Source organism: Dryobates pubescens, chromosome 13, assembly GCF_014839835.1.
Source record: "Dryobates pubescens isolate bDryPub1 chromosome 13, bDryPub1.pri, whole genome shotgun sequence".
Taxonomy (NCBI): domain Eukaryota; kingdom Metazoa; phylum Chordata; class Aves; order Piciformes; family Picidae; genus Dryobates; species Dryobates pubescens.
This window is the reverse complement of record NC_071624.1, coordinates 30910353-30934989: the sequence shown is the minus strand read 5'-3', so window position 1 is coordinate 30934989 and position 24637 is coordinate 30910353. Positions and strand designations below refer to the sequence as shown.

The 24637-nt window shown below is 45.0% G+C and overlaps 1 protein-coding gene across 1 annotated transcript; it reads left to right on the top strand.

Moving 5' to 3' along the window:
• Nucleotides 1-1096: 1096 nt before the first annotated feature.
• On the top strand, nt 1097-24520 carry PPM1D (protein phosphatase, Mg2+/Mn2+ dependent 1D). Its single transcript, XM_009902832.2, has 6 exons — nt 1097-1753; nt 8502-8730; nt 11091-11215; nt 19459-19649; nt 20211-20453; nt 23927-24520. The coding sequence occupies exons 1-6, from the start codon at nt 1300-1302 to the stop codon at nt 24479-24481; spliced, it is 1797 nt and encodes a 598-aa protein (XP_009901134.2). The 5' UTR covers nt 1097-1299; the 3' UTR covers nt 24482-24520.
• Nucleotides 24521-24637: the final 117 nt, after the last annotated feature.

Here is a 24637-nt window from a genome sequence, read left to right as displayed (position 1 = left end):
GTTCCAGCAGACCCAGAGGGCATTAACTCCTTGTGTGGTCAGATCCTAGTCCCTGCATTGGCTAGGGAAAAACCTTTAAAAATGAGGATACTGCTGAATTTGGTTTTCTTCTTCTTGAGGAGATTCTCAAGAATTGTCTGAGAGTGTTGCTGAGATGACTGAAGTGTTTCACATAGGCTTTGCAAGAGCCATAAGAGGTGTAATAACCTTTGGTTGCTGTCAACTTGGCTTGATGGAGCATACTTAGGGGCTGTGGAATGGTGTCCTGGTTGAGTTACAACTAATTCTAGCCGGTGATTTGACTTCTCAATTCAGTCTCTACTCAGTGCAGGCACTTTGTGCAGTTCAGGGCATGTTTGCAGAGGTAGTGGCTGCTCCTAGCAGCGAGAGCACTGATGGTTACACTTCCTACCAAGGGTTGGGGTGAAGGCCAAGGCCACTGCTAAATCTTGTGGGGTATAGAGTAAAATGCTGCACCTTGGAAAGGAGCAGACAGTTCAGATGACCTTAAATGGACCAACAAAGGATTCCAGTCCACAAACAGTATGAAGCTGAGGCATCATGAAGGTCTAGGTGCTTTTTCAATGGCTCATGTCTTCTGAGTCTGATCTGGGACTTCAGCAGTGCTTGCTCACAGTGGTGACAATGACCTAACTGCCATCAGGGTTGATATTGGTTGGTATCTTACTTGGTTTATTTAACTATTATTGCAATTCAAATTGAGTTAGTTTCTTTCCCAACCCATCAGTCTCTGTCCCTTACTCCCTTTCCCCTTCCTTAGGGAAGGGAGAGGCACTCTGGTGACCAGCTTAGCCCTGACCCATGACAGAAGGGAATGATGGTTGGTCACCAAATTCAGCTGGGGCACTTGACAACTGAAGTTTTAAGGCGCCGCCTGTAGTAGGCGCCGCCTGTAGTAGGCGCCGCCTGTAGTAGGCGCCGCCTGTAGTAGGCGCCGCCTGTAGTAGGCGCCGCCTGTAGTAGGCGCCGCCTGTAGTAGGCGCCGCCTGTAGTAGGCGCCGCCTGTAGTAGGCGCCGCCTGTAGTAGGCGCCGCCTGTAGTAGGCGCCGCCTGTAGTAGGCGCCGCCTGTAGTAGGCGCTGCGGTGCGGAGCGCTCGCCGAGCGGAGCCGAGCGGAGCCGAGCCGTTCCGGCGGGGATTGTCGGAGGCGGGCGGCGCGGTGTAGCGCCGCGGACATGCCCGAGCGGCGCCGCTGACATCAACAATAGTCGGCGGCGGGCGGGGAGCGATCGCAGGCGGGGAGCGGCGGGCGCAGCCGCGCCGAGCGTGTTCCCCCTCTATGGAGGGGCTGTACTCGCTGGGGGTGAGCGTGTACTCCGACCAGGGCGGCAGAAAATATATGGAGGACGTGACCCAGATCGTGGTGGAGCCCGAACCACCGGCCGAGGCGGAGCGCGGCCACCCGCACAAAGGCGGAGCGGCGGCCGGAGGAGGCCCGCGTCCCGCTGATCCCCTCGTCGAGAGCGGCCGGCGAAGAGGAGTGAGCCCGCGGGTGCCAGAGGAGGGAGCGCTGCCGCCCGGCCCCGGCTCTGGCCGGCGCCCGCGTCGCTCCGTGGCCTTCTTCGCCGTTTGCGACGGGCACGGCGGGCGGGAGGCCGCCCAATTCGCCCGGGAGAACCTGTGGGGCTTCATCAAGAAGCAGAAGGGCTTCTGCTCGGCGGAGCCGGCCGCGGTCTGCGCGGCCCTGCGCAAGGGCTTCATCGCTTGCCACCGGGCCATGTGGAAGAAGCTGCGTAAGTTACAAGCGACCGGTGCTTTCCAGCCGCCCCCGCTCCTCCAGGCTCCCGTCCTCTCCCGCCTCGGTCCCCGCTGGGGCACGTAAAACGCGGCCGGCCCTCGGCCTTTCCGCCCGGCCGCCGCGCCTGGCGGTGACTCTCCCCTGGGTTCCTCTTCTCCCTTCTACAGGGCCCTGCAGTGAGAACGAAGGGGACAGCAAATTCCCCTCTCCACCTACGTCCCCCCGAGGCGTCGGTCTCTCCCTTTTCCCATAAGCTGGTGTCCCCTGAGCGTGGGACGTCCCGCTTTTAGCCGCCTTTTTCACCCCCCTTCCTCGCCCAGCCCTCCCGCACTATTGTGAGGTGCGTGTTCGAAAGCCTCCCTCCCTCTCTGCTTGGGATGTGGACACCCGCGCTGCTGCTGTAGCATCGCTGTCTCCTGTCTGCAAAGAATAGGGCAGTTAAAAGCAGGATCTGATTTGAGCTGTTGAATCAATTAATTCGGTAAAACAAGAAAAACGCGAGAGCAAACAGTGGGAGAGAAGATAGAATCAGGCGGCGAGGACACATTGTAGAATGATCGTGTTATGTAGCTGAAGATGATGTGATTACAGAGTTGCAGTTTGTTTTCAGTCGGGTCTTCAAATTCGATTTACTGAGAGGTCTTTTATCTTTTTGCCTTGGGGAATTGCACAGAACCCTCCCTTAGGTTTCTCTTGTCCAGGGTATCGTGAAAACCAGAGAAGAAAAAAGAAAAGAAGTAAATCTAGCAAACTTAAACATGATGGGACAGTGTTTTTCCCCTAACTGTACCTTGATTTCAGTTCTTTCTGTCGAGCCCTGATGGCAGGATTTGAAATGTGGCTGTTTTCATAAAGGGTGGCCGTTTGCTCATTGTGTTGTTTGAGCATCGGGGAATATGCAGTGTAGCTGACAAAACAGACACCAAGCTTAAAAGAAGTAGAAGCCGCTTGAAATTTTTATTGACTGTTTAACTGCAGTGGGCTAGAAGTTGAGGAGCTGAATGGGTAAGGGGAAAGGAGAGGAGAGTGACAGGACAGGTGACAGTAATAATTCTTGTATTCTTCCTTCTCCTTGCGGTCTGGTGAGACTGCAGAACTGAGTTTCTTTTTCGCGGTAAGGTGCAGGTTGTTGTCGGTTTTATGTAATGTCTTGTGTATGCATTTATGCATTCAAATGCCCCAGAAAGCGAAAATAAAAGAACAGCAAACAGCCCATGAAGCCAAGCAGGCAGGAGTGGAACATGGTAAAAGTAGATTAGAAACACAGAGCGAGAGAGAGTGACACTTGGGCTTTGGAGGCAAACGCAACAAGCAAGAATTGCACTTAGAGCACTGTGGAGTTTCAGCGAAGTGATTCATGAAGGGAGGGATTATAGTGACAAAACAGTTTACTTCTCTTTTCCCGTTTTTTTCTTCAATAGCAAAATAGAGAAGTTGTGCAAGTGTCAGATACTTGAAAAGATACAGGGGACGAAATAACAAAGTTGAGGACATGCTGATACAGGACAGAAAGGAAAGGGTGTAAATTTTAGAAGCACCCGAACTTGATCACGGCCTTGATGCTGGGGAAGGAGTGGTACACAACCTCCTAGGCTGCAGACTTGCATGATAAGAAGGTGTGTGAATAGGGGAAGATAATAGGGGAGAGAAAGATAAGGAGTTCATTTTCTAGTTGTAATGTCTCTGATCTGTCACTATTACTGTGTGTGAATATGAAATGCAGAGAGGTGGAGTGAAGTGACAGAATGCAGGAAACTCTATTTTAGTAATGAGTGTTTAGCAAATAGTTCTTGGGTTGTGGTGCCAATTTAACTTGTTGTGAGAAACAACATAGCTCTGACTCTGAGCATTTGATGACAGTTGTAGGTAGTGTACATAGTAAACTTCTATTTAGCATGTTTGGTGTCCCTGATTGCTTCTCTGTGTGCATAACAGCTAGAGTTTTATGGGCCAGAAGCATTACCATGTCTAGTTTATAACTGTTATAAAATCCCAGTTCAAATTTTACTTCTAGTAAATGATTTTTCCGTATCTTCCTCTGTAGAGGAGCCCTTTAACTGTGTGTTGGTGACACTGTGGACAAGAAAAGGGGAATGGGCATTTTTGGTATCTTGAAATGGGGCAGGAGAGTGGGATGCATTTTTTGGAGCCGTTGTTGCACCAGTTGATGGCCATGGGAAGAGGAGCTTGTACTCAGCTGCTTTATTATAATGTTCTGGGAAGCTGTGGGGTTAATCCAGTGGCCATCTCCTGTGATAGACAGAGAGTGCATTGATGATGAGTACCAGAAAAATACCCCTCTGTCATTGATTTGTTTTATTTATTTGTGTTAATTTTATAGCAGTAAAATTATCTGTACTAAAGAGTTGTTTCAGAGTCAGGTTGGGTGGGGCCTTGGGCAGTCTGGTCCAGTAGGAGGTATCCCTGCCTGTGTCAGGGAGGTTGGAATTAGATGATCTTTAAGACTCCTTTCAACCTAAACTATTGTGTGATTTCCAGAGTAAAAGTTCTCATTTGAAGCCTGTTTCTACAACTGACAGTGGCAGAAGCACACTCAGGAGGTCCTAGATTTTGGTGAGACTTGTGCAGGTTTATGGTTTTGATAATTCATTACTTGGGTAGCCAAGAGCTTTTTTACAATGTTGTGTTTAGCTTCATAGTATTAAAAGCATTTTTCAGCATGGAGTTTAGAAAGAGCTGCGTAATTCTGCTTTGGTTATAACTCTTCCCATTAAATTTAATTGAAACAATAAGAGTCAAATAATATTTTCATCTCCTGTGTAATAACAAGGTCTTTTTTTTTTGGTAATTGTCACTGCAGAGTCATACTGTCAGGATTGTGCTTGGAAATATTTAGGATTTTATGTATGTGTTCTTACCTGAAAAGAATCAGACCACTTGGCCATCCACCTTTGCAGGCTAACAAAAATTTTGTGGTCTGTTGCTGTTGTTAGAAGTTCACATGGCATTTATTTCTTGAAACTTGAAGAAGAATTTTTGAGTCAAACTAATTTGAAATGAGCTGTTGTCCTTTGACTTAATATGTATATATATAAACCCAGTGAACTCTCTCCAGTCCCTCTGACAGAAGAAGGGTGAAAAAATCCAAGTAATTGTGAGTTCTGTATAAACAATTTGCAGTCCTGGAAAGCTGAGTGGCTTTGTCTCTTGAAACTGTCTGCTGTTAGAAGGAACAAACTGGATTTTAAATGTGATGCTTCAGATGGCTTGAACACTTAACATGCATTCTTTTTTTTCCCTGGAAGAGTGGGAAGTGCATCTGTTAAAGTGGAAAATGTGGCATTTTGTGGGCAGGTATTGTGAGAGCCTATGACAGGCAGTGTTGTCAGTTCCCTGCTAGACGCAGATGTGGGTTTGCTTCCTACTCTCTGTTCACTCAGCTGGGTCAGTGTGTGTGCACTGCACTGTTCCACGAAGGATGTGCTTTTCAGCTCTCAAACCCTCTAGCTGTAGTGGAGTCATGCCCATCCTGGCACATATCAACGTTCCTAGTACAGAGCATAATAATTCATGACAGTAAATACAGAATTAGGGATGCAGGCCCACGAGGAATCTTTGCCTATCTTTGTTTTCCCAGAGGACTGCCTTGAGGTGTTTGTTGCTAAAGCTATAGAAGTGGTATGTCATCCCTGAGCATCTCAGTTGTGCCTTTGAAGTGTGAATTTAGTTTTGAGAATTTGGTTGTGACTTCAGAATTTCTTTTAATGTGTCTGGTGTGGCACAAAAAATGGGCACAGATTTGCTGTGAACTTACTGCAGTTGAAACTCAAAAGGGGATGGTGTACAGTTAACCTTGAAGGGATGTTACTAGTGCCAGTTATTTGTTTAAGGAAAAGCTTGTGTTTTGATTTGAGCTGGTGTGGCCAGGTAGGGAAGGAAGTGTTATGTGTATATTGAAATAAGAATGGTATCTGGAGCTGATGTTTCCACCAAAGCAAGAGTTTAATGTGCTGTTACTCTTTAGTGTTAATTACTATATGGTCTCCCTTAATTAGTATATATTCTCTGTTAATTTGTCAGAGGAGAAAATGCCTTTTGATCACACCTGATCAGTTGGCCTCTTGTGGTACCTTCTAAAAGAAATACAGGGCTAGTCAAAATACTATTTTAGCTTATACCTTGCAACAAGAACAAGAGAAGGTAACAAAAGTAGTCTTTAAAAATAGCATTTGGTGGGGTTTGAGGGCCATGGTAGTATGGAGAAAAAGAATTCAGGAAGGAAGAAAGCTTCCTTGTTAGTACTGTCCTGTGTGTGTTTGGTTTTAGGAGTTCCATCTAGTTTGCACTAAAGCGGTTTTTATTTTTCTCAAACAAATGCAGCCAGTCCCATTTCATGAAGCATCACACTTTGTGCTTGCTGTCCAAGGTAGCAGGTGACAATTCCAATTTGCCAGCTGATGTGCCAGCTATAAAACCAGTTGAGTTTATGAGTTAGAAAACGGAATGAAGGGTGGGGGTTTAAGTAGGGTAAGGTTGGTTTAGAAAGTTACAAGACTGGTACAAACAGGTTCCTGATATGTGGAGGAGTTGGGTAAGTGGCTTCAATTTTAATCCTTGAGGTGGAAAGAAAACTCAGGAGTTGTGGCACTTTGGTTAATTTCTGATGATACTCAGCCTCTGGAGAAAGGAATATGCTTTGCTATGTGTAATGCTTCTCTATAAACAGGAGAAAGACATAAGCTAAAATCCCTGGGCAACAGGCAGATTTAATTTCTGGTTCTGTTGGAGCCTAAAACCTGAGGCTGCTGTATCGTTCTGTTTCTCATAAGTGGGTGATCTCACTCTGTGCTCTTCATTCCAATAAAGACTGATTTGACTCTCTAATATATTTTATTGCTATTGAGGGGTTGTTACACTGACAGAAACTCATTAGCTGCAGCTTGTTTTGTATGAAGTGCACGGCTGAAGTCCTCATTACCAGTTGGTGTCCTCCCTCATTTGCTTTCTGTTTGGAACGTGTTAGATTTACTATCCACAGCTACAACTGCTAGACAAAGTACTTCCAATAAGCTGACTGAATGTTCATGTTCTTGAAATAAAGCTACTCCTAGGGAGAAAGTGACTTTAGCATTCAGAACTCAAAGTTAGAAATGTTTAAATTGTGCTGGATATCTTTGGAGCTAACATAGACGAAATGCAGCTTTCATCATTTTGTAATCCCTGCTTCTCCTTCAGCACTCCTTCCATTGCTTGCTTGCCTCAGGCATTGTTCAGTGGCACTAGAACTTACTCAATTCCTAATCTTTTGTTTCTGCTTTTAACTTAAGAAGGCTGAAATACCTGTTTTTAGAAGGAAAGGCCTGATTGTGTTTTGGTTTGGTTTTCTTGTGTGGTGGTTGTGCTATAGGGAAATAAATAATATAGTGCCTTGGCAGTCTGGCTTGGGTGTTTCCTGCAAACAGTGTGTGTAGCAGAGTGGAATTTTTGTGTTGTACTCTGTGAATGTGACTTGTGAAGTGCAGAAGATAGAATGTGACAAGGAGATGAGTCTCCCATCAGAGTTTGTCTGAAGACATGAGTGGGTGCAGTGAAGAAGAAACATGAGGTTGCTGTTGACAGTTGAAATCAACTGATAACTGGGAACTTGCATTCTGTTTTCTGAGGGTACTGGACTGCTATGATTAATCTTAATTGGGAGGTTGGGAAGGTTGAGCTCCAGTTGTGCCAAGGGAGATTCAGGTTGGATGTTAGGAAAAATTTCTTCACAGAAAGGGTTCTCAGGCATTGGAACAGCCTGCCCAGGGAGGTGGTGGAGTCACTATCCCTGGAGGTGTTTAGAAGATGCCTGGATGTGGTGCTGAGGGATGTGGTTTAGTGGTAGTAGCTTAGCAGTAGTGGTGGGGTTCTGAGCTCTAGATGAGCAGTTGGATATGGTGATCCCAAAGGTCTCTTCCAAACTCTGTGGTTCTGAGATGAACTTGGGTTTGTAGACAGAAAAGTAGACAGGAAATGGCATGAAAGAGAAATTTGGATTGGACATAAATGGGGAGAATAGTGTGATGGGAATACCCTAAGTGTTTTGAGGGCAAGAAGCAGTTGAGAAAGATTTCCCTAGCTGTGTGTAGTTCATGCTAGTTATAAGTATTTTATAGCTCTGAATTCAAGAGCTATCTTCTGCAGAAGATGCTGTGTTGGGTTATGGATAGCATACTTAAATAGTTTGCATTATTCAGCTCTCCCAAAGGAAAGAGGGGGGAAAAAAATAAAAGAGTTGATGTTATTCACCTCAAGATATGAAGCATATGAAGTAAGGCAGCATTTTCTTTCCTTCCAAGGGGGTCAGGAATGCCAAGGCAACCTGATTGCCACTCAGGTGGCTAGACGGAATGACCTAATCGATGATGTTTCTACCTCTTCAGCCAGGGAAGGGAACAGGAGAGCTTAGCAAAACACTTGATCAGTCCTGTTCAGCGCTCGCAGAGCGTATCTTCCCCCATCTCCTTCTAGTGATGCTTGGAATATTAAGCAGGAGGAGATGATGGTTTGAATCCCATCTCAGAGCTGTGGTGTTTGTGTCAGTTCAAGCTGTAGCTAGGGGAGGGATGTTGTGAAAGCACCGAGGGCACTGATTGCCTGGCCATACTATAATTAAGTATGCTCAATATCGTAACATTACACAAGCCTCTAGGACACACCCTGCATCTCAGTCTTCAAAATGTTTTCAGTTGCACTGAGTTGAGACTAAAGGCATTCTTTTTTTCCCTCTTGCTTTGTCTTTGCAGCAGAGTGGCCGAAGACCATGACCGGTCTGCCGAGCACGTCAGGAACTACTGCCAGTGTGGTCATTATCCGCGGGTCAAAGATGTACGTCGCTCACGTTGGCGATTCGGGAGTGGTGCTGGGAGTCCAGGATGACCCCAAAGATGACTTTGTGAGAGCTGTGGAGGTGACACAGGACCACAAGCCAGAACTTCCCAAAGAAAGGGAGAGGATTGAAGGCCTTGGGGGCAGGTAACTGTCACTGTGCTTTTTGCTTCAGTTTTGATCTCTAGGTGCTATCGGTGTCTTTCTGAACTGAATTAGGCTTAAGTGTGTTTGTCCTGGGGGGGACAAGCAAGCTGGTGAACCACTCTATATTCCTTCCCTCTCTGTGCTCTGTTTGTTCGGGGTTTTTATCCTAGCTTGTTGGGGAGTAAGTTACAGTGATCCCTTGTTACACTGTTGTGCTTTTTGCATGTGGTTTATGGTATAAACAAAAGTTCAGTTTCCCGGTGGGTTCCCCTGCAGCTGGAGGTGTGGTTACAATTCAAAATGTTCACTGAAAACTTTTCAAGTGAACATACTGATATTTGACCTAGTTTCCTAAGTTCTGAGGAATCCAGGGGTTGAAAAATGCTTTTCCATACAGATAATGATAGAAGCTGCTTTGTCAAACGGCAGAAACAGAGTGATTTTGACACAAAATACTCTGATTTCTCATTCTGCATTATTACTGAGGTGACAATGACAGCTGTTGAGTAGGCTCTTCAAAGCTTCTATTTAAGGGACACAAACATTTTTAGGTTTGAAGCAAGATACTATATTTGCTGTGCTTAAACATGAATTTCATGTCAGCATACCACGCTTTAATGCGTGTCTTTCATTTCTTCACTGTCAGGAGCTGGCAGATGTTAGAACATTTCTGGGTTGTGGTTGATGTGTGTTCCCTGTGAGTGAGGAGGAAGGCAGGCAGGTTTGTCAGATGGCACTAATGTTTTGAGACAAACCTCAGGGCTTGCATTTGGTGCAGCTTCACAGGAGCTCTCTGTTTTTCCCAGCACCAGATGGATGGGCACAGTTTCCTTCTCTTAGCAGTTCAGAGGCAAAGACCACTGAAGGTTTTCCTGTTGACATCCTTGGTATGAGAACCCTGTCAGCTCATTAACCTTCAGATGCTTGTATCTCTGGCAGGTGGATGTTGATTAGTTAGCTCTCCTGGTAGCTTTTCAGAAGGGGTTGCTCACAGTTTTGCTAGGTTAGTGCTTGTGAATGTGTGGATTTCCGAGTTGTGTAGCTCAAACTGAAAGGCTCTGAAGCTTCAGAGAAGCGTTCCCTGGAACTTTGTTTGAACAGGAATGGTTAACTTTCCCCCCACCCCGAGTATTTTTGCTAGTGCTCCTGTTTTTCCCAGGCAGGCTGTTGCAGGTTATTGTGAAGCAAGTGATAGGAGTGAGGAGAAATATGCAGCTCTGCTTGTTGATGTCTTTTCTCAATCTGCTCTGATGAAAGAGAAGTTAATGGGAGAACATAACTGAGTCTTTCATTAAAAATGATCTTTTCCTGTAAGCCTCCAAGAGTGGGATGAGGTCTTCTTTCAGATGATGACTGAAGTTTGTGTGGTCATAAGTTGCACAAGAGTATGAGACTGATTTTTAGGATGTGATGTTTGTGACTTTGCACTGTGTATGGCAAGGATGGAGCTAAACATGCCCTTGTTGTTAATGCCTTTGAAGTCTCAGGAAGTGCATCTTGAATAGCTTCAGTATGAGGAATCTTGAGGCTGTTCCAGAGCTGCTCAGTTCCTAATTACCAATGGCTGTTCCTTGGATAAAAGCTAGCTTTTAAGTTGCTAGTTCTTAACTTGGTTGGGACCAAGCTTTGCAACTTCCTTGTTCTAATACCGTTTTTCCCTCCATGGCTCATACTTTCCCTGTTCTTCTTTCATCCCTGCCTCCTTTAAGTGCCCTGTAGCTTCTCCTTTGACCCTTCCAATGCCCTCTGTGAGAACCAAAGGCAGTACTCAGTGCCTTTGAGCAGGTGTTCACATTCAAATGCAGAGCTGTTTTTTCCTATCACCTGCTTTTGGCAAATAGCAACTATGAACAATTCCTCTTTTCTTTCTGCCTCACCTTGGAGCACCATTAAGGAAATCCCTACAGGAGGCTGCTCCTTTCTCTTTTGTTTTTTCGACTCTGCTGTGCTGCTCTTTGCTGCCAAACGTTAGCAGATGGAGCAAACTGAAGGAGGAACTACAGGATATTTCCACCCAAGTGAGTTGATGTTGATGGCCCTCATCCGAGGAAAGCAAATTCAGTTGTTTTTTTCTCTGGCAGATTAAAAAGATACTCTTACATCTGTTTGTTGCAGCCAGCCAGAATTTCTCCCAGGTCCTTTTTCTTTTCTTCTGCCCTTCATTTCTCACTTGTCCCTCTGGCTTAATATGGAATGAAACTATCTAAATGTGGTTTGAAATAAGTTGTGCTGGGGACTTCTTGGAGGGTCCTCTCATTGTTGACTCCACATTTGCATATTTAACTGGTTTTGTGTCATTGAAACTAGCTCATGCTTCCATTTTTTCCTTTTTGACCTCTGCCTCTTCCTGGTGGTTTCAGTGTGATCAACAAGTCTGGTGTGAATCGCGTTGTCTGGAAGAGGCCTCGCCTGACTCACAACGGCCCTGTGCGCCGCAGCACCGTCATCGACCAGATTCCCTTCCTGGCAGTTGCCAGAGCACTTGGTAAGTCAAACTGGTGTTTGGAAAGTGGAACACCACTGCATCAGGCCACCAGCACTGAATTATAGCCTGTGGTGCCAAACGTGTCGTTCAGAGGAGTGCACTTGCCTTGATTACAAGGCTGGCTGGAAGCCTGGGCCTTTGAAAGTATTTTTAATACAACATGGATTTCATTCTTCAAATAAAGCTGTAGAAGGTGTCACTGGTGAGGGAAGGACCTTCCCTGCAACATGTCAGTCTTACAAGGATTGGGAGAAGGGTTTCTGTTGGAAATGAGAATGTAGAAAGCAGTATGTGTCTCCGAGACGGAGAGAGCACATTTGCCATCTTCTTACTGAAATAACAGAACTGTAATTTTTGCCTAGGTGGTGGTAAGAGGATCTTTTGCTGCATAGCAGACCAATTATTTTGGTCTGCCTTTTGTGGTGAATCTGTTTTCCTTCAAGACTTGTTAGAATCATAGAATTCTCAGGGTTGGAAGGGACCTCAAGGATCATCTAGTTTCTACCCCCCTGCCATGGGCAGCGACACCTCACACTAGATCAGGTTGCAAGGATGAATACCAGGGTGACAGTCAAATGTGTGTTTTATCCATAACTTCATTTGCAAGAGTATTAGTAACGGGAAACTATAATTTAGAGGTCAAAAAGGTGTATTACAGCACCTAGCAAACTTGTTATCATGGGGCTTTGGGAAGTAACTTCATAACTTAATCTTTGGATACCTCTTGCTCGTGAGTGTTAATGTTTCCTGGTCAGAGTTGTTGCTTAAATTTCATTGCAGAATTAGTCTTCTGCAGTTCACTCTGTTTCCTTCCTTCCTTTGCCTCAGCGAAGAATTCTCTGTCCAGATACACCCAGTATAAGTTTGATTTTTATGGCAATGTGATATCACATTTTTACTTGTGAAAACCATCTTGTGACTTAATTTTTCCTTGGCAAGCTTGACAGTTATGTGATAGTGTTGTCAGTGTTCCTAAATCAGCTGGCAGTGTGTCATGGGGACAGTCTGTTCCTGGGACTGTGGTCACCTTGATGATGCAGAGCCTTGCTGTGTTGTGTTTCAGAGACAGTGATGCCTGTTTCATGTGGATTTGTCCAGTGCTGAGAAGAATTTTGCAGTGATAACTAATACTGGAAAAGTTAGCTCTCTCTAAGGGCAGGAGTCACAGGTGGCTGAATGATGATCCCTAAATAAAAATAAACCTTCATCATCTGGATGTTTTTCTCTGTATCTTAGAAGTCCTTGTGTGTCATGTTTTAGGCAAGATAGGTGCTTATTTTATGGTTAGTAAACCTGGCTCAAGTATGAGTAAACCCTTCAGGGTTAATAAATGACTGGCAAACAGAAATCTCCATCCATCTTCTCCCCTTTTCTGCAGAACTGGATCCTCATGGGTGACAAAAAGTGAGTGGGTGCTTAATTTTGGTGGAGCTTTCATTCCTGTGAGTTTGTTGTGTCTCTAAATAGCTCAATGGCTTTTAATCCAGTTCATCTCAGCAGTTTGAACAAAAGGATTTGACTGGGTTTTGTGTGCAGATGGGAACTCAAGGAATGATGCATCTGTTAGCCCCCTTACATTCTTTCCCATTCTGTGAGTGAAGAGGGTTGCTGGAGAGTTCTGGGTCCGAGAAATGAGACCTCCCAGCTTTGTAGCAGTTCCTGGGTACAAAAGTTGGCAGATTTGGAAACCTGAGAGCGCTTTAGCTTCTTCAAATCACGGAGAAACACATTTACAATTTGACAGTGTTTTGGTGTTTGCTTGCTCAAGGAGCCTCTGTAGCCTCTTCCCATCCCCTTCTGAGGAGGTGTGACAAACCTCCTGGAGAAAGGAACACAGCTGCTGTGCTCCATGGGACCCAGATGGTGCACAGACGCTCACAGTTTGGAAACAGGATTTAACTTCTTTCTGAGGCCAGCATGCCCCTTACGCTGCTTACAAAAGACCTACCACCACTAATGCCATTTGCATTCATGCTGGTGAGGCCTGCTCGACCTCTTGGCTGCCTCCCAGATTGCTCCCCTGCTTGGCACAGCACGGCTGCCTTGGAGCCCCTCCAAGCGGAGTAAGAACTGTCTGCGTTGACGCACGCTGGTTACCAATGCTCCAGTCAATCCCACTAACATCTACCACACTGATTCTTTTGGCTAAATCCAAGCCTGGTTGTTATTCTTGACAGAAATCCCATACAAATCCCCCAGGCTGGATAATAATTGGACAATAATCTGTAGTAGGAGAGCAAGATGTTGCTCTGCCCCATGGAAGGAAACCTAGAGTAGGAAAGGTATCTGAGTAACCCCACCTTCAAAATTCAGAACATAGATTTATTTTCTGAAGTTTGTCTTTCTTTTCCAACACTTTAAAATACTTTGATGTAGTCTCATCCAGTCCTTAAATCTAGCACTCATTAGAAGGAGTACAGCAACAGCTTTTGAAGCAGCAGGAATAAAAACTCTCTGGAAAAATAATGCATTGGTTGGATATCTGGGCAGCAGGAAAAATCCTGGTGCAACAGAAGTCCTTCTGGCCAGATCAATTCTGTTGACATTCCTTTTACTCTTCTGATTATCTGCAATGTCTTCCTGCCCTAAAAGAAGCATCTGTGGTATGTGCTTTTTATTATACTCCTGCATTTAAGTAATGGTTAATTTATTTATAGCCCCATAACGAGTCAGAAATATTTAGGCTTCATTCTGTCTTTGTGAAGTCTCTGCTGCTTTTACAGTATGCAGGCTTTAAATCTTCCAGTGAGCAGATATTGTGCATTTTGAGCCTAGCTGCTTCTGCTGACCTTCCCTGGGCAAGGAGAACATCTTTCTTTATGCCAATTTGCCTTAAAGTAGATAATTACAATCCACATGGAGTCTCAGAACTCATCACCTCAGGACTTGCTACCTGTTCTGATCAGAAGAGCATTTGGTCTCCTTGGTGTGTAATCATTTGAGGAAGTTTCCTGGCACCCAGAGTTTCATGGTAGCTCTCTGTTTTTCAAGCCTGTCCCTATAACAGGTGTGAGAGAACTCGCAGTGCTCGAATCCCTGAGGCTGGGTGTGCACATTGCTGGATACCACAGAGCAGATGCTCAGTGGCAACAAGCCATCATGTAGGTTGGTTGTGTGTTTGGAAGAGCCTGAGTGCTGCATTGTGTCTTCTTGTCTCCCTGTGGAGACTGTAACTCCATGTGGCACTCAGGAAGGCACTGTGAGCTTGCTGCCCTGCGTGTCTTGGGGAGATGACCTGCAATGGCCAGATACATGCTAGCAGAAAGGTTAGGTTTTAGCTCTGCCATCTGTTCAGCCTGGAGAAGAGAAGGCTCTGGGGAGACCTTTTAGCATCCTTCCAGTACCTGAAGGGGACCCCGAAGAAAACAGGGGAGGGACTTTTTACAAAGGCTTGTAGTGATAGGATGAGAGGGAATGGATTGAAGCTTGCAAGGGGAGATTTAGACTGGAGATTAGAAAGAAATTCTTTACAGTGTGGGTGGGGAGACACTGGAACAGGGTGCCCAGAGAGGTTGTGGATGACCCCTCCCTTGAGGTGTTCCAGGCCAGGTTGGATGAGGTCTTGAGCAACTGATCTAGTGGAAGGTGTCCCTGCCTGTGGCAGGGGCATTGGAAATAGATTATTTTAAGGTCCTTTCCAATCCAAGCCATTCTATGAATCTGTCTAATTAGACTGACTGAAACCTACGTCTGGGGTGATAAGCACAAGGCTCCAAGTGTACAAGGTGATGTGTTTTGTTCCCATGTGTTGAACTTACCATGGAAAAATGGAACAAACCAAGTTTGCAGTTTGCTTAAGTTGCTGTTTGAGTTCATATCCTCAGCTGTCCCCCAGCCTGAGCAAGCTGACTGGTGTGGTGTGCTGGTAGAAATGGGTCTGGATTGGTTTCTAAATCATACAGGATCTCTCTTGTTGGTAAATTAGTTCAGGTCTAAATCAAGTAAGTCTTTAATGGACTCTTTCCACCCCCACCCCCCACCTCCCTTTTTCATGGGAACTACCACAAAGCCAAAACCTGCAGCTGTCCAAAGGGCTGCATAGTGAGGGATTGCCTTGCAGGGTTGTAGCTGTTTGGGGTGTGTGCTTGCTTTTTTTTTGGTAATGGATGATGAAACACGAACCAAGAGCCCGTTAGTTAAACTGCTCATTCATGTGGCAACATGCAGCATCTTTGCCCTGTTTTGTTTTGTTGTTTTTTTTAATGAGGAATAGAATAGATTCAAGCCATATTTTAGGTGGAGTGGCCTCTACCATACAGGTTTGACTTCTCAGAAGAACATGAATTTCCTGCTGGCTCCTAAAGAGTTATGTACCAGAGCAGTGAATGCTTAATGTATAGCTGCTACAAGAGTGTTGGCTCTCACAGTAACATGGAAGCTGTTTTCCAGAGCTACTTTTTGGATGCCACAATGGTTTTGTGAAGCTCTCTGGAGGTGCATGCCATGAGACCCTAGAGAAGATGATAGAGTTGACTGAACTGTCTTTAGCTATTTCTGGGATGTATGAACAGAACGCCGTGTTGCATTCATCTTTAGGCTGCTGTAAACATGCCCTCTTGTGGCTGTGGATTTAGGCTGCCATCAGTTTTGGTGAACATTTTCCCCCTCCAGCTCAGCTTGGGTAGTTTTCAGTGGTTGTTGTCTGTACCCTTGCTGAGGCTTGCTTCACTTCCCAGCAGTGCTGCCTCTCTGTCAGCGAAAAAGGGAGGTTCTGCAAGTGTTCTCTTTGTAGTAACAGACCTGTTAGATAAAACTTTGATGTAAAAAGATCTGGGATTAATCAAACTGGGTTTTTGTTTTGGGCTGACTTACGAAAGTAAACTCTTCTTTCCTCTATTAAAACCAAAAGAGATTTTTTTGTATTCAAAACAGCATGCTCCAGAAACACAAATGAAAGACTTTGATTTATGTGACTTCTGGACATGCTTTTGCTGTAAGAAGGCTTTGGGCTTAATCCAATCCAGTCTACTTATATGATGGGTGTTTTTGTTTGGAACTTCAATTCCTTTCCTGGCAGAGGCTGAGTTACAAGTAGGGTGGTTTTTTTTTCTTATATTGTATTTTAAAAGGTAACAGTAAGCAGATAGGAGAGGCTACATATTTTGATGCTTTTATAGGTAGCTAAATTAATTTCCTGCTTTTTTTAGTCTTTCATTTCAAACATTTAATTACACATGCAGTGTAATTTCTGTGTTGCTCCCTCTATACTAGTCTGGTTTGCAGCATGACTAACAAAGTAGTATGACTCCCCCCCCCCCCCCCCCAAAATACTATCTGGAACAAACTGCATTGATAGCTTTGTTTGGAAAAGAAATGCTCCTGGTGTGTAAGTTCTTAGAGAAGCAGCTTGTTTCCTTTTTGTAAAGGTTTGGGTTTTAATTCAGAACAAAAATAGCAGGGCTCACAAAGTGAAGTCTGAGAACCTGGCATTCCGGTTGTGTAATACTAGCCTTCGGCATCTCACCTCGTCTTGCTATCTTGGCTTCCCAGGCTGCCAAAGGGTCACTTGTTTGTCTGCTTGCTTTGGGACAGAACTAAAGATTCCACAGTACTTTGAAAAACTTAGGGACAAGTGTTCTCTGCTTCCTAGCTTACTTTCCTCTTCCTTTTTCCTTCCCTGAATTGTGACGGAGGGTGCTATGTAAAAGTGACTCCTCCTGAGTTTGTCATGCATTCCTCAGCCTCCGTGGATGCTGTGCTGGCCAGAGACAGGCAGACAGCTGACAGGAGCATTCTATCTATGCAGCAGCTCTAAAAAGCTCTGACTGCATCTGTGCTGCTCTGCCCTTTAGAGAGGGGGAAAAAAAAAGGTACCTCACCCTAGTGCCGTGGAGTGGCCTTTGCTGGCTTGGAGCTGAAGGATCTGTGAGTTGTTCTTGACGTGAAGTTCTCTTGATGCAGTCCTGCCAATGGTCAGTCCCCGTTAAAGCCATGAGATATTGCCCATTATCCCTGTGAGGAGCTTTCTTCCTCTTGGAGGAGGGTTCTCTGAAATGAGTCTGGTTCTTGCTCAGCTGTTTTCTCCAGAAGAGCAGCAGATGGGCTCGATGACATGTATGGAGATGAACCAAAATGATTTAGCAGCAGGTTATTTTTATCAGGCAGCACAGGGTTTTTAATAAAAGCAAGTGATTCAGCTAATAACATTTGTCATTTCTCCTGAATAAGGATGACCAAACGAGCAAGTAAGAGCATAAAAATATTAACACATGCTGGGAATCGATGCTGCCACTGCTTCCAAGAGCTGGGGGTTGTCAGATCCCAAGATCTTGTTTATTGTGCCTGCTGTGTCCACGGCAGACGTGATGTGACGAACTCCCGGCACATCCAGGCTTCTCCTGTACAATAATTGCTATTCTGGAGCTGTTACAGTATTTGTTTTTGATCCCGTTGCCAGCTGGCTGGCTTTGTCAGGAGTCTGCAGAGGGAGAGTGCACCTCTACACAGGCAGGCTGGGCTTTTAATTAGCACTTATTAGAAGCATGTGTTTGCTGCTGCGGCAATGAAGGTGAATTGGGGCTTTAATGAGGATGGACCATCCATCCGCTCTTGCTGCAGCCGAGTAATTGAGTTGAAGTATTCCCTTTCCTGATTCTGGAAGAGTCTTTTCAGCTGGTTGATAGCTTGAGGCAAAGCTAATGGAAGGAAGTAGGAAGACAAAAAGCTTATTTATTATCTTTAAAAGGGTCGTGATGGATTTGGCTGAAGGCTGCAGGCATGCTTTCTGAAACGGGCAGAAAGCAAAGGAAAAACGCCTGACAAAACCTTACTCTTAACCTGGAGTTCTTGACCTTCTCTATGCTTTTCAGCTCTGACATTTTAATTACCTTCTACTTCAAAGCCATGTATTCAGCACAGAAAGCTCTAACCAGTGCTTGCAAATAATAATGCTACTTTTTTGTTGCTTATCACTATAGGAAGATACTTCTGAGCACTAAAAGAAACAAGGAAGAGAAGGTGTTAGTGTGGCATACAACCATTCTTCATTGAAAGGCCCAACCTTAGAGGAAGTTCTTATTTTTCAAGTACACCTGATAAATAGAAAGAAATGGATGCAGAAATTGAGTGGTTTTTATTTTGAGAATGGTTTGGAGGAAGCACTTGACCCAGCAGATGTTCTGACTCAATTGTGTTGCCTCAGATTCAGTTCAGGCCACGGTTCCTGGTGAGGTGACCCCAAGCTCATTTGTATAGCAGGGAAGATTTAAAAATAGAAAGGTTCACTGCATGAGGCCTTCCAGGGGAGAGGCTTTAGCTCTCATTTTCTGCTGGAACCCAGGCATTACTTGTGTTCCTGTGGCCTCTTTCCAGCTCCAAAATTTGGCACATGGTGTTCAGCTGGAAAGACACTTAACACGGCACTGTGTGCCTTTGAAAGTGATGCTAATGCTGAGGGAGGACGAGGGATGGGAGGGAGAAATTAATGGGAGAAAGATTTCAGTCTGCCCTCCTTTACCCCTCTCCCTTTGTCCCTTCTCTGTTGCACCTGCATGCACAAACACACAGCCAGACAGAACCATGGGGTTCTGTATTTTTTGGATGGTGTGGAGGAGCTCGGGTTTAAAAGAAAAAAGCAAGGCAGTTTGGCCCCTTGAGTGTGAAAAAGTGAGGAGTTCAGTTTGGGGTTGTTGTTGTTGTTCTTATTAACAAGCCTGGCTTACAGGTGTGCAGAGCAGCAGTGACATGGTGATACAGAGTGAGATCTAATACTGTGTGTGAAGCTGGGGAGAAGAAAGGTCTCTGTGATCCTCCCTGCCAAACCCCAGCCTGGTTGTATAAACTGTACTGTGACTGCTTGTGCAAGATGTGAGTGAGGATTTTGTCTGCAGTATTTGAGCTGCACCTGTAACTGGAAAGGCAGGTTTTTGCAAGTTAACTGTGGATTCAACAGAGTGAGGCTTTATTTCTTTGTGGAGAGCTTGAATTATTCACATGGATTTTAGTTTGGACATTGAGGTCTTGCTGTTTTCTAGGTATTCATCTGTTATATTTCCCTTTCTTCTGAAAATGTTAGTTTTAAGGAAGACCTCCTATAAGTACAGGTTGGTTTGAATGTGGTTTTTGTTTAAATAGCCACATATTAATAACTATGCTCAAAGTGACAGCAGCAGAACAGTAACTGCTGCAATCACTTTGTGTTCCTGTTGGTGACCTGAGCGTGGTGGGAAGAGTTTTGTGCAGTTTCCAGGGTTCACATTTTCCTGTGCAATCTAACAGTTCAACCCCATTTTCTTCCTCACTAGGTGATCTTTGGAGCTACGACTTTTACAGTGGTGAATTTGTTGTGTCTCCTGAACCTGACACTAGTGTGCACACAATTGATCCCCAGAAGCACAAATACATTATCCTTGGCAGTGATGGACTGTGGAACATGATCCCACCTCAAGACGCTATCTCCATGTGCCAGGATCACGAGGAGAAGAAATACTTCATGGTAAGAGCAATGCTCTAAGCCATTGTGGAAACTTAATACCACCTTCTCAAAATTGCTTAGTCTGGCATGTATGAAAAGTACCTTTGTTGAGGCATATTCATGGCTTTGCTACAATATGTAAGTTGTTACCATGTGGCTGATGCTGTGATGTCAGTTACAGTGTGTGTTAATGTCAAGAAGAAAGGGTCCAGTCTCTTGTGAGTGGTGTCTTGTGATAGGACAAGGGGCAATAGATACAAACTGGAACCAGGAAGTTCCATCTCAACAGGAGGAAAAACTTCTTTGCTGTAGAGATGACAGAGCACTGGAGCAAGCTGCCCAGAGAAGTTATGGAGCCTCCTTCTCTGGAGGCTTTTAAGACCCAACTGGATGCATTCCTGTGTGACCTCCCCTAGGTGATCCTGCTTTGGCAGGGGGATTGGACTTGACGATCTCTAGAGGTCCCTACCATTCTGTGACTCTATGATAGATAAGAACATACATCTCAGGCTGTGTCCCATCTTCTGTTTATCGAGTAGAGTGGACCTGATGCTTTCTCTGTCCCTCTCTTCTAACCTAAAGGGAGAGCACCGCCAGTCTTGTGCCAAGATGCTGGTGAACAGAGCCCTGGGCCGGTGGAGGCAGCGCATGCTTCGTGCAGATAACACCAGTGCCATCGTCATCTGCATCTCCCCGCTGCAGGACAGCAAAAGCAGCTTGGAAAATGAAGAGGAATTGTATCTCAACTTGGCAGAGAGTCCCTGCTACAGCAGCCCTGATATGAATGCCATGACACCCTCCCGCTGCTGCACTCCCCCTGTCAAGGTAATAGTGTTTTTCAGTGTTGTAAATGTTCCACTTTGGAGTCTGAAGCCCACTGAACACTTAGAAGTTTTCATTTTCCTCCCCTAGCAGAGATTTTTTTTTCTGGCTGGCTCCAGGTCTTTGTATTAATTCTATGTTAATACAAAAGGGTTTCTCCTCTAGGGTTAAACTGGACCTGGTGTCGTTAGTTTGAAAACATGGATCCTATTTTCTCAGGAGTTTTGAAATTAAAGTATTAATCCAGGTTTCTGCTTTAATAACAGGCATCCAACTGTCCTATTTACAGAGTACTGTAAATACCAGAAGAGGAGGAGTGTGAGAAGGAAATTGAAAAGGGACAGGAAAAGGCTTTCAGAATGAAATACTTCAGGAAAACCAAGTGTCTCCAGGCAGATCATAATAAATGAAGTGTCTAGCAGTTGTCTCCATGTATGTTTGATTGCAAAACAAGCATGTTGTGTAGTTAGCTGTAAGTATGTTTAGTAACCACACCATCCAGAGCAGTGTTCTCCTCTTCCTGGTACAAAGAAGTTTTATCAGTTAGATAAGAGCCACAATGGAAGGAAAAGGTTATCATAAAGTTTGGTTCTGGTTTGGTTCAGGCTGGGCTGTAGGGTTTGCATTTCTAGAGCCTTCTTGGGAGCCTTCTGAGTAAAGTTCAGTGTGTGGAGGAGTGCTCTTGGCTCAGTGTTTTCTTTAAAATCAAAAATGTGAAGTTAACATTCTTAAGCTGTAATTTATTGATTACCAAAAAAATAGTATGACAATAGATGATTACCAAAAAATGGCATGGCAATAGATGATATCCATTTGCAAAACAATGCAGCAGTAGCTTGATTCACAAAGCTGCAGGTAAATGTATGCTCGAATTTAGGTGGGTAGTTAACCTTCTGCTCAAATTGCTGTTGAATTTTACTGACAAGGGAACACCACAGTTGCTGTAAAGAAAGGAGAGGTGGTTCCCCAGTTCACTTGGAACTCCTGAAGATTGTGGTAGGATTATAGCCCAGAGAGGACAGGTGAATGGCACTGAGAGGTGGCAATGGAAAGGATACTTGCCTGTGATGCTCGGAGAACTGAGGGAAGCTCAGGCAGCCTTGGCTCTTAACAGCTGCTACCTTCCCAAAACAATTAGTTTGGAAATAGATGGAGACCAAAGCAAAGTTTCTCAATTAAACAGAAATATTTCTTAATTGCATATCCTTCTGGCAACAATTACTAATACCAAATTAATTCAAGCATTCCTGAGGCCAGTGATAAAATTTGATTTATTAGGTTGTTGAGAAATGAAATTGGTGACTCATGGCTTATTTGTCTTGGTTCATTACACCCCTCTTTAGCAGTTCCTCCTCTTACTTCACCTGGCTGCCCAGTGCTGCATCCAATCTCAGCTGTTTGTACCAAACAAAAGATGTTGGCAGCAAGAGCCACAGCATTCAGCCTCTTGCACAATAAAAACATCAAACCCATCATGGCTAGAGACACAATGTCAGAAATGGAATGAAGCAGATGAAGTGTTGTTGGCAGAGCTGCTCTGTGTGTGTCATCTGGCTTTCTTACTGGTTCTGCAAGAACAGAATTGAAGAATAACCTCTAAAATACCATCCAGAAAGAAATCCTTTACAGTGAGGGTGGTGAGACATTGCAACAGGTTGCCCTGGCAGGTTGTGGATGCCGCCTCCCCGAAGGTGTTCAAGACCAGGTTGGACAAGGCCTTGAGCAACATGTTTTAGTGGGAGGTGTCCCTGCCCATGTCAGGGGGTTGGAAACTAGATGATCTTTAAAGTCCCTTCCAATCCAAACCATTCTATGAATCTGTGAATCCACAAAGGTTGTGCTTGTCTTGCTCTCTAGTAAAAGAATATTATCTAGTTTTCTCTACACACTGGGAGCAACAGGGGAGTAGGAGGGAGTGGAAGCCCAAATCTGGATGCTAGAAACCATTCTGTTTTCTCTTTCAGAGTGCATTTTATTAATCCTTAATATTAGATTTTTTTTTTCCCAAAGGGTTGAGCAGTCCCAGGGCTGTTCCTGAAGGTGAGCTCAGGTTGTTCTGGGTTATGACTTCAAAAGCACTGTTTATTCGCCTGAAATGTTCGCTGCCTTACTCCGATTCAGCTCTGTGTGCATCTGAGTTTTCAGCACCTTATTTTCTTACAGTAGTTATTGCCTTCCACTGATGGTATCTAGAGTAATGTGGCCTTGAAATTTCCTTCTGAAGGACTCTCTGAGTAACCAGGGAGTTCTTCACAATTAAATCTTTAATAAGGTCAGAATTTCTGTCTTCGGGGCACTGCATAAATACTCATTTTCATAATCCCCCTGTGGCTAGTCAAAGCAAGTATTGTCCCCATTTTCCTGTTGGTAAAACTGAGACTGAGGCAAAAACACTTGTGAAAGGCTGCAGGTGGGATGAGTAGCTGAAGGTAAAGTTCAAAAAGTCTCTGGTTCTTAGGGCATCTTCTCAAGGAGCTTCTCTTCCCTGTCCAGAATGACTGTGCTTCCCTGACAGGGGGTAGATACACAGGTTTGTAGAATAATAAAATGCTTTGGATTGGAAAGGATCTTAAAGATCAGCCAGTTCCAAATCCCCTGCCATGGGCAGGGAGACCTCCCACCAGCCCAGCTTGCTCAAGGCCTCATGCAGCCTGGTCTTGAATACTTCCAGGGAGGAGGCATCCCTGGGCAACCTGTGCCAGTGTCTCACCACCCTCACTGTAAATAATTTCTTCTAAATCTCCAGTCTCAATCTACTTTCTGTCCAAGCTGTAGCCCATAAAACTAGGCAATAAAATGTGCTCTTCTGCTCAGCAAACACTAACTGTTTTTAGAAGGGTTTTGAGTGATGCTCCACCTTTGTGTGTGTGGTCAGAACACCTACGATGCAGTTTGTCAGTCTCCCTGATAATCTGGTTATGCAGTAACTAAGAATTCTGAAGGTAACAAAGGTCAGAAGGTGTTTCCTGCTGTTTGTCCTAATGCTGCTTGGCCATCTGCTTCAGAAGGCAGGATAGGTGCTTGTACCACAGGCTCTGGAGGGAAGTCACGTTGGAGAATGCTACTGCTGAAGACCGTAGCACAGGGATTGCGTTTCTGCAACAGCAGCAGGCCCATGCAGCTTCCTCAGCATTTTATAGCAGAGCAGGGAAAGTACCCTGGCTGGCTGAGCAGCTCTGAGCAGCCTCTGAAGGAAAAGATGCCCTGTCTGCCATTATCAGGCATATGCAGCTTGGGTGATTGAGATAAATTCTTTTATGAAGTTGGTGCACACAAAGTCCCAAGTTCAGATCCACAGTCTCAATTGGTTTCTGCTTTCCAGCATGAGGAAGAGATAAATGGTTTAGAGCAGGATTTTTCTGGCCCTGATGATGTCTAGAGAAGTTGTCACTTTGAGGGTTGTCTCTACCCTCAAAGCACAATGCAGATGAAATAATTACATCTATGCCTAAATATTATTTTTTGCCCCCCCTCAGCTTTTAGATGATGACCACTGGCCACGACTGAGTGCTTCCGAGCCTGTTCCTCCCCTCGTGCACAGCACCATGATCTCCTCAAAGTGTTTAGAGCTGCCAAGCGAGATTGCCAAAAGCAGTTCACCTTCATCAGGAGCAACCCCGAAGGATTCAGGCCCACAGGAGGAGAAATGCAGCAAAGCCTTGGCTCTGAGGATACAGGAATCCTACAGCAATGGTTTGTCAGTCAGTCTCCCCTCTTCCAACCCCACAAATTCAGGCACGGACCAAAAAGGCTTCAAGGCGTCTTCTAACGGCCAAACTAAAGCCCAGGACGCAGAGAGGACACCCACAGCAAACTTTAAAAGGACATTGGAAGAATCCAACTCTGGCCCAGCTCTGAAGAAGCCGAGACGTGGCCTGAGTCGAAACCTGAGCGTGCAGGCAGAAGGCCTGGCCCCAACCCCCCCCCGCAAGAGCTCCAAGCAGCTGACCATGCGCCGCAGCCTGCGGGGCCAGAAGAAGCTCAGCAGTTCGCTCTTCCACCCGCCCCGCAAAGCCCTCTGCGTTTGCTGAGGGCTCTCTGGCGAAGGAGCTGAAGTTTTGGGGGTCTGGTTTTGGCTTTTTTTTTTTTTTAAAGAGTTTGAAAGTTGGTGCAGAAGTTTTCTGGCAACTCTTCCCCACACCTCCCCCCCCCTCCCCACCTCCTGTTTTAGCTTTTTTTTTTAAAGT